At 44.8% G+C, this 9479-nt stretch overlaps 1 protein-coding gene across 1 annotated transcript; it reads right to left on the bottom strand.

Moving 5' to 3' along the window:
• Positions 1-2106: 2106 nt before the first annotated feature.
• On the bottom strand, positions 2107-8352 carry LOC102856345 (cytochrome c-type heme lyase-like). Its single transcript, XM_006892362.1, has 6 exons — positions 8241-8352; positions 5638-5786; positions 4629-4777; positions 3783-3902; positions 3054-3140; positions 2107-2305 (listed from the first exon to the last, which is right to left on the bottom strand). The coding sequence occupies exons 1-6, from the start codon at positions 8350-8352 to the stop codon at positions 2107-2109; spliced, it is 816 nt and encodes a 271-aa protein (XP_006892424.1).
• Between the last annotated feature and the right edge of the window lie 1127 nt (positions 8353-9479).

Raw genomic sequence — 9479 nt, 5'->3', positions numbered from 1 at the left:
TTCTTTGTAAACTGTGCGGAAGCCCAAAATTGAGTCTCCAGTTATAAATGGGATTTCCCACCAGGACAGAGAAGTACCCACTCCAAGACTGTTAGCTAGACACAAAATGGCTCCAAACGGCCGGTAAATGGTGAAAGGGTGGGTAACCACTTAAGGCCCATGCCAGCAATTTCCCTTGATAGGTGGGAGGTTCCATCCACAGATACTGAGTCAGAAAAAGGGCTGCCCATGGGGCTTCATGTTCAGAGGACGTATACAAAGGAAATGACAGAACATTGCTGCAAGACACAATAAAAGACCTAAAGAAGTGAAAACATGGTGGCCTCATTTTTAGAGGCCAACTTCAGTCATAAGGTGGGTTCAGTCCTAGACCACCTGAATATAGCATCACAATAAAGGAAGTCAGGCAAACTTTGTTTCCTCATGTGCATAAATGCTGACACTGTACTGTATGAAGTGTGCATTAACATGACGGCAATCTTTGAAATCTTGCAGAGTCAAAACAAAGTCTGCTTACAATTCTTTTCCTCCATGGTTTGCAAAGTCGTGATTAATAGATGAGAAAACGGCTGTGTCAAGCAGGAAGGAGCGTGTGGATTACATGTCTGTGAAGATTACATGTCTGAGGTCAAGTTACTCTCACAAGTTTGTAAAGCCTGTTATCAGCTTTACTTTCAATCACACGAAAATGCTGAGATGTTGAAACATTTAAGGCTGTTAGGTTTTGAAAACTCAGGTGACAAAATCGACCACAAAGACATGCACATTGGTTTATCTGCTTACTGTTAGCGCCACTCACAAATTCAACACTCGTTTCTGATAAATTAAAGGATTTAATATTACCAACACACAGGCAAAACCAACAGTCATTTGTAACACACTTTTGGAATTTGAGCAGTTTAGGAACTCATAAAATCTGTCACGAGCAAATGTTGAACTTCCTTTAAAGAAGCCTGAACAGAAAGGGCATTAATCCAAACACTCTACCATCAAAAAATACTCTTCTCATAGATTCTAACACTCAAATATGACCAAATATGTAATCATACATAATACAACTTTAGACTGGGGACATTGCCGGCCTTGTGATCTGAAGCAGGCTTTCCAGAGTTGAGATTAGGTCAACCAGAAAGATGGCTTCAGACAGAAGGACCAGGTCTACGTTGCAATGGCTCAACATGTGTTGGCAGCAGCAATGTATTCGAACAGGAGCGGAAAAGCAGCACACGTTTAGGTACGATTTCAGTGTGACCAAGCCATGGCGTGACCACGACAGGTAGCCCTTGATTTACGACGCACTCCATTTATGACCCACTCCACTGATGTTTGTGGGGGTTCTGTTGTACATCTTAGTGTTAGAAATATGTTCTTCTACAATGTCAAGCACGTAAATGGTGGATTTATCATTCTAAGATGTCCAATGCTATTATTTAGAAGGATACTAATAATGGGGGATGAGGGAAGGAATTCAGCTTAATATTCGAACCAACTTATTGCAGATTTGTTGGAATGACAACTCCATAGTAAGCCCAGGACTACCTGTCTTGCAAAACAAGGGCCAGTTTCAAAATTTCATTTGAATAAGAAGGTGAAGATTCAGTGTACACCTTTTCATTCTGTCCAGGGGGTGCTGAGACTTTAGAAGTACTGAGTAACGTTTTCAAAAGCACAACCACCTTAGGAACTGTTTGAGTCAAAAGAGTTGATGAGTTAATATCTCCTGAGCATAAAATTTGCTCTCAGAGTTTACATACCAAATATTTTATGAGAAAACACAAAAACAAAAAGCAGCTTTCTTTACATTTTTAAGAAAAGTTTTTCCAAGGTTGTTCAGACTTTCTAAATTAAATACATAGGCAATACTGCAGTTAAAAGAAAAAAGTAAGAGGCCACTAAGTCAAATGGAAAGAAAACAGTAAAGAATGGAGGATAAACTGCAAAGTAAAACGTGACTCAAAAGAGTCTTTTTCTAAGTCAAGTGTGGAGTGCGATTATCAACCTGAAGTTCTTATTACAGCATGAATGTCATTACGTTTTGGGGAAAACAGTTTTAACAAATCTCTCAGGGGGGAAAAATATAGTTGCTATTTTTCCATCTCAAAGCGGTTATGAAGTCCAGCGCCACCAGGCAACCTTCATCCGGTCCCACACCGCCGAGAGAGAGTCCAGGGCAGGACGGACATCCAAGATAGTGAACTGGTAGTCTTTGTCCACCTCACCACCATCGTAGTAGTCAATGATGTACCGCACCTCTGTGCCGCAGCGGTTGACAATCCAATCGTGCCTGTCAAAAGGTAATTCATACCTGGAACAGAAACAAGCCAGTGAGCGGGAAAAGAACAAAAGGTAAAATAAATAAAGCGTGTTTCCTATATATTCACTTAGTTCAATAAAGGACTAAATCAATGAGAGACCCAGGTCAGGAGGGTGAACTACGACACAAGTCCAGATGGGAGCTGAGAAGCTGAATTACACTGAGAAAAACAGAAGTTAATAGATTCAATCTTAGGAAGAGTAAGAGGACAGAAGGCAGCGCAATTCAGTCCAAAAATTGTCAGATAGGAAGCAACTCAATAAACCCTAAGAACCTGGTGGTCTTCAGGCAAATTTTCAGGAGAGGAAGCCATTCACTCGATTTAGGATCAGTTTATGAAAACAGATATACAGATATTCAGTTCTGGAAGGTGGTGCTAACTATTGATCCTTGGCTGGTTTTGTGTTTGGTGGGGGGAGGTGATAACATCCATCACTGGTTCATGTGCAGTTTTTTTCACTAGAAACCAGTTTTTCAAATTGTTCGCTTCTCTTTTTTTAATTTATTTTTTAATTGCGATTTTAATGAAAGTTTACAGATACTACACTTGATCTTAGCTAAAAGGTTGAGAAGTGAAGAAAGTTTACAGAAAAGCTGGATTTTCATTCATTCATTCATTGTTAAACGTTTTCCTCCCTACCCCTTAATTCACTTTATTTTTTTTTTTCACTTGTGTCAAGAAGAAAACATCTACCCAGACCCAAGGAAGGAGCAGTAACATTTCTGCACTGGTACTCACCCCATCCAGGAACGGATCCGTGCCCGTGGTGAATACTCTTTAGCTTTACCCCCAAAGCGGATCAATGACGGGCCACAGGGACATTCCCTAGAAATCCCACATAAGGAAAGTCTGTGAAATAACTGCTTCTTTTGGAAAAGCTACATGTTCTAATGTTTCAATAAGACCTTCTATATTTACTTCACAAGCTATCACATTTATAGAGAAAGAGAAGTTTATAAAAAGATAGCTTTAAAGGTACAATTCAAAGACTTAGTCCCTCTCTGTTAAGTGCATCCATGCGTTATTGGTGGAGTGAGTCTGTCTGCTGAGAATCTGCTTACATCCCTGCACCAAGCAGAAAGCCCTGCATCCCGATGCTGGCAAACAACAGTGTGCGTGTCTAGGAAGGAAGGGAGGACTGTTGCTGGATGTTATTAAAGAAAAGAACAAAACTTTAAAGCAACACTGATGGCACTTTTGGAGGATTTCTGCCACTACTGTCCCCGGCTCTGGCTGGGGAGTCTTTGCTCCTGAAGCCCTAGACATAGCTAAGCTCACACCCAACCCTCTCATCTACTGGCATTTCAAAGTGATCACGGTTTGACAACACCTGGTTGGGGGGAGCATCATAAAATCCCACGTAGTGTGCTTTACTAGGAAGACCAACAATGTGAACCAATGAGGGAAACTAGTCTGAAACAGGACAGCTACACAGAGGTTCCTTTTCAGGAGTACAAGCACACTTACGTGGCATGTAGGGCTTCCCATTTGAGGATCTCCGTCCAAGCCTGCTCGTTATTCTGGTTGTGAATTCGAATGATGTTATACATATCTTCCTGACTAATATCCTCATTTTTCCACTTCCACCTAGAAAAGAGCATTGGGTAATATTTTGCTGACAGCACCAAACAATTAATCCATGGACCTCTAAGATGAGCTACTGAACATTACCCTCTATGAGAGTGAGGAATGGTAACTGCCTATCTGTAACCTAAGCGTCCTTGCAAGGAAACTTGGAGTGCACTGGGTGGTTAACTGAAAAGTCAGATGTTCGAACCCACCAGCCGGTTGTGGATAGAAAGATGAGGCAGCTGGCATCCATAAAGATGTACAGCCTTGAAAACCCCACAGGGCCATTATACCTTGTCACTATGAATTGGAATCAACTCGAGAGCAATGGATTTTCTTTGTTTTTGAAGCTTTATTCAGAAGATTCACTTATAACCAAAAATCAAAATGTAAAACAGATCTATCAGAAACAAAGGACAAAATTTGTCCCCCTTAATCTTTCAGTGTCACCTAAAAACCAGTGATGCAAAACTTGAGGTACCATCTGTTCTGGGGTGACATTTTTTCAGTAAGTACCACTGATCAATGATCTCCCAACTTTTTCTATGGTTTTTATAACACATTGGTTCCTTTTCCCTTGATAATTACTAGCCTGGCCAATATTCTGTAGATCTGGAAAAGCAATTGATTATCAGAAACTAACTTCTAAAAGTTTACTGAATGTTTGGGGGATAAAAATGTCTTTGACATTTAATTCTGAGAGGTGATAAACTGCTAGTGTATACAGTAGGCATCCTCACTTACCCTTTCCTTAACATCGCATTCCAAAACATCTGCTCTGATGGGTACACCCACTTTTTCTCGGAATCTGCTCTTGGAATAGAGGACTCCTCCCTGGCAGTCGACAGAGGAAAAGGCTGGTCGGGGGCTGGCATCTGATTAGGGGGTGGCATCTACAACAAGCAAGCAAATGGTGTCATGTCAGAAATAGGAGACAAAAGGACAAATGAGCAGTGTCACCAACAATCTAGTGGAAAGGAGTGCATTACACGAGAGGCATGGGGTCCCAGGCACACCAGCCTCAGCCAAATTTCAGCCTCTCGGAGAACCTGGCTGGTTCAGGGCGGTGGAATTTCCATGCGTTTTCTTTCCCACTTAGCTGAACACTGTGGTTACTTTTTTTCCCTTTGAACAAGTTTAAACCAATGTCAAATGAAGGCTGTTCATGAGAATTTTCTAAATTCTCTTGTTAAGCCTACAGTCCTGTAAAGTGTGGACCCCAATTTGTCTTTTCATTAAAATGTGATTCCTAAAACGAAATCCTATGCTGTATGATCATCACAGCATATCGAGCAGCCACATTCATTTTGTCCTAATAATGGCCTTACAGTTGCTGACAATCACAGGATACTGCGACATTCTCGGACTCACAAATAGCAGTACCTACCAAAGCAGCAGTGCCCTATCTTATGGAGTACCTACAAGGTTCTTCTAAGACCAAAACCACCTTTGCTAACTCTAGCTACATTCCTTAGCGAATGCTACCATCGAGTAACTCTAGCCTGAAAGTAAGTATTTGTTTGGCATGGCCTCCTTCCAGTAAGCCTATTTCTGGCTTGTAGTAAGCAGTTTTCTTTCGCAGGTATTTTCTGTAAGTTACAGAGTCTACAGTTTGCCTGTGGGAGGGACTACCCATTGTCTTTGCTTTAAAAGGACTGACAGATCAATCCTAGCAGCCTGCAACTTGTCTTGGGAGTTGAGACAAGTATCTCACACAGGCAAGTCCGATGAAGCGGGGATTAGCAGGTATTACCAGATTGGAAGGATCTAGGTTCTCCTTATTCTCCAACACAGCGCCTGTCACAGGGCACTGCACATACTCGTAGGCTCGGTCCTGGTGAGCGGGCACAGAGGAGGTTGTGCTCTCACAGCTGGCATCTGGTTTTGTGCTCATGGGACAACCTAAAAGAAATCAAGTATGAAAATGGAAACCCCACAAAAGCTCGCTTTCTGAGCAACAATTACCTACAGAGGAAAAGCCAGGTTTCTAGGGCTTAAAACTCCTGAGAACTAAGTATAACTAACATCTTAAAGAGGAAGCAGCTCTGTAAAATGCCTTTGCCTCTGAAAGGATGGAGATGCAGCCTCTCTTTGAGTCATGCTCCTCACCAGAGAGAAACAGCAACTCCTCAGTTTCTTATCAGCACATGGTCGAAATGACTGGTGCACAGGTACCCAGCTTGAACTAAAGCAGTGAGGTGCTGCCTAAGTGGGGACCAGGTCATGTCTAACTCTGTCCTTGAAGTGCCACTCCAAGTTGCAGACCACCCTTGCCCAGTGAGGGTTTGGTGCAGGTCAGGCATTCTGCACTGATGCTCTGTGTAAGATACTGGGGGGCCAGGGAGGTGTATTTGGACTGCAGCCTTCACAGAGGCTAACCAGAAACCTTCAAGTGACTGACTCATGACAACCCGTGTGTCAGAGGAGACTTTGCTCTGTAGGGTTTTCAGTGGCTTGAGTTTTTGGTAGGAGATTACCCAGCCATTCTTCTGAGGTGCCTTTAGATGGAGCTGAACTATTAACTTTTTGGTTGGTAGGAAAGCGTGGTAACCATTTACAGTACTCAGAGACTCCAAGTGCTTCTCTCTTAGGAATTTGGTGATGTGTGAATCCCTGTGAGCAGGTAGTGGTGGTTTAATAAGACAAAGCAGACACCAGAGTCCTCCGAAGAAGGAAGGTATGAACCTAGAAATGGCAGCAGAAAGGGCCGTCAGGGCCCAAGGATCCCCAGTGTACGTCTACTCAAGCTCAGAGACTGAGCAGCTGCCCTGAGAGCAGAGAGTGAACAGGCACCTGGTGGCCTACTGCCCGAGGAAAAGGCTGCTCTTGGGCCAGGATCCCTGCCTGAGGCAGCAGCAGTGACCATAAGTGTGACACTTTTGTGCCCTCGCCTCCTGGCCCTCGTCTCCTACTATTCCATGCTGCTGCCTACTTTAAGGGTGAAAGATTTGCTATTCCTCCTCTTTCTACCAAGTGAAGCTCCAACTCTTCCCAAATAGCTGAGCCCTGTTGTGTGTTAGAAAGAAAATGAAGTGGTTACATTTTCACCTTCAGTAGCCCCCTGAATTCTCCTAGAAATACATCCCCACTCTGCACTAATGACACAAATCCGACTCAGGGCTGTCCTGATCCACACAAATGAAAAAATGAATGGATACTCTCCAGACTCCCTGGCACACCCACAGCAAGAGCAGGCCTGCTGTCGGAATCCAATGCATCTGTCCTTGCTCAAGGTCACAGAATTTTCACCAGCTTTGCCACTTGTTCCTTGTGTGCTCAGTGCCTCAGCTGGCTTGACTGTACAACAGAGTGATAACCTATCACACAGGATTCTATGGGCTAGAAGATAAGCCCTGTTAGGCAAAGGATTTGAGTATGTCTCGTACCCTGCGCACATGGCTACTAATCAGTGATTCAAACCCACCAGCTTTTCTACATGAGAAATCCCTGTAGATCTGCTTCCATGAAGATGGCAGCCTTGGAAACTCTGCGGGGCCGTTCTCCTCTGTCCTACAGGGCTGTGGGCAGGAGGTCACCTGCCAGGAGTGACTTTGATTTTTTATGTTCTTAGTGAAGAACCAATCAACCTCAGTAACAAATGGCAGACTTGGGGGTTAGTAAACCTTTGCTGAGTGAGTGACGGTCTGAGCTACTAGCACGAGAGGACTCAACAAGTACTCTGTGCTGGTTCCTCCCTCCTCCTCTGGGGTTAAAACAAGGAGTTTCAGGTCAGACAGACTCCCTGCAGCTTTCCCACCTCAGCTATGCCAAAAAAGGGCTGAGAGGCTCCCAGGTACTGACTTTTTTGTAGTATTATGGACACACTCTGGTGCGTGTGGCAGTAAAGTTCAGTAAGAGTATGGCCATCCAGACCAGGGCTTCGCAACCTTGGCACTGGTGATGTTTGGGGCTGGATCACTCTGCTGTGAGGTGCTGTCCTGGGCACCGGAGGATGATACTCACCTCCCTACTCTTCCACCCACCAGGTGCCAGGAGCACCAACTCCTCTAGTTGTGACTGTAAAAAAAAAAAAAAATGCCTGCACATGGCACCAAGTATCCCTTAAGGAAGCCTCTCCTCTGAGACAGAGGTAAACTTGGAAGGGTGGGTGATGATTTCTGAAACCATTGGCAAGTGTGTCACAATATCCCCATCCTGACATGGACAGAAGCAAGGTGTCTAAAGCTACAGGCCTTAACACGGGAAAACAGAGCAAACTTAGCTGTTCTAGCAGTACCCTATCGTCTTAACACAGGGACAACAGAGACCAAATCCAGCTGTTCCAGCAGTACCCTATACTGCCTCGTGTTCAGAATCCCTTTGGGAAGTCTCTATTTTCTAGACACAGTCGGTTACCTCTCATTTTCTGTTCATGCATTGGACATCCTGAAGGCGGCGACGCTGTCTGGGGCTCTGAAGCATTTTTGGTCTGAATCGTGGCGGCAGGAGTAGATGCAGACAAACCCATGGCTGGAGTCGCTGAGGCTGACCCCAAACAAACACAAGCCAAAGCAAAAGGACAGATTACTTCTGACGTCTTGGTTCCGACTACTCCCTCATTATCCTTAACCCAGGCAACGAAGGATGACAACCTGTCTTCCTAATGCGAACAGCAGGAAACACACCCTGAAAGATCCCTCTAAAAATATTACTATAAGGGTAAAATCTATGCCACCATTTGGGGGCTTTGGGAGAGCGTGAAGAAGTTTCTGAGAAAGAAAGAAAAAAACTATCACAGATGCAGGCCCGTGTTGGGGCTTGCGGGGCAGTTCTCCTGCTGGGGATGAGGAAAGCCCACCTTACCGAGTTCCGACTCCTGGATCGGGGGAGTGGGGCGCAGAAACGAAAACGACCAGTCTCTCTGCCTCACATGGTCCCCACGCCTCCCACCTGCCCTAGCCCGGCGCTCCAAACTTCACCCGACTCCTCCCTCCCCCGGGCTGTTCCGGCCGGTCCCCGCCTTATCGCCAACTCAAGCTCAGAGCAATAATGACACGCCACTACCTTGCGATCGCTCGGTCACAGATGTCGCCTCGGTCACAGCCGGCACAGGTTATCACTGCGGCTTCCTTTTCTGAAGGCGGGACTTCCGGAAATGCGAGCAGAGAGGCGGAAGCCGAAGTGATATAACTTCCGGTTACCGCAGCGCGAGGATGCGTGCTGTAGCCCCGCCCCCACCGGCAGGGAGCCAAGTAGTTACACTGCACCTAGAAAGAGAGAGGTTTGTTTTGATTGCGAGACTTTCTTAGAAGGACGCTCGCAGCTATCGATGCTTTAAGCCGCAGCAGGATAACGCTGGAGAAGTATTCTCCAAGTTTCTCTGTGTAAGCTAGGTTCCCGTTAGTCTGAATTCTAGTAATGACTCCAGAAACATCAGTAGGTGTCCGGAGCTGCGGACTCTGCAAATCCACAAATGCACGAGATGGCCAGGCCCCCAAGGACTTCTTAGCTGGGTATGTGGACGGGTGGGGAGAAAAGTACATTTTTTTTTTTAAAGTACAGTTTTATATTCATTTGCCTTGAGCGGAAACTTTTTTCCATTAAGAAAGTAGGCATCAAATCCCTATAGTGTCTGATTTCAGTAAGAATCACAAC

This window comes from Elephantulus edwardii, unplaced genomic scaffold, assembly GCF_000299155.1.
Source record: "Elephantulus edwardii isolate Elephantulus edwardi_28Jun2011 unplaced genomic scaffold, EleEdw1.0 scaffold00115, whole genome shotgun sequence".
NCBI classification, from domain to species: domain Eukaryota; kingdom Metazoa; phylum Chordata; class Mammalia; order Macroscelidea; family Macroscelididae; genus Elephantulus; species Elephantulus edwardii.
The sequence above is the reverse complement of the archived record's forward strand: the minus strand, read 5'-3'. Positions and strand labels throughout refer to the sequence as shown.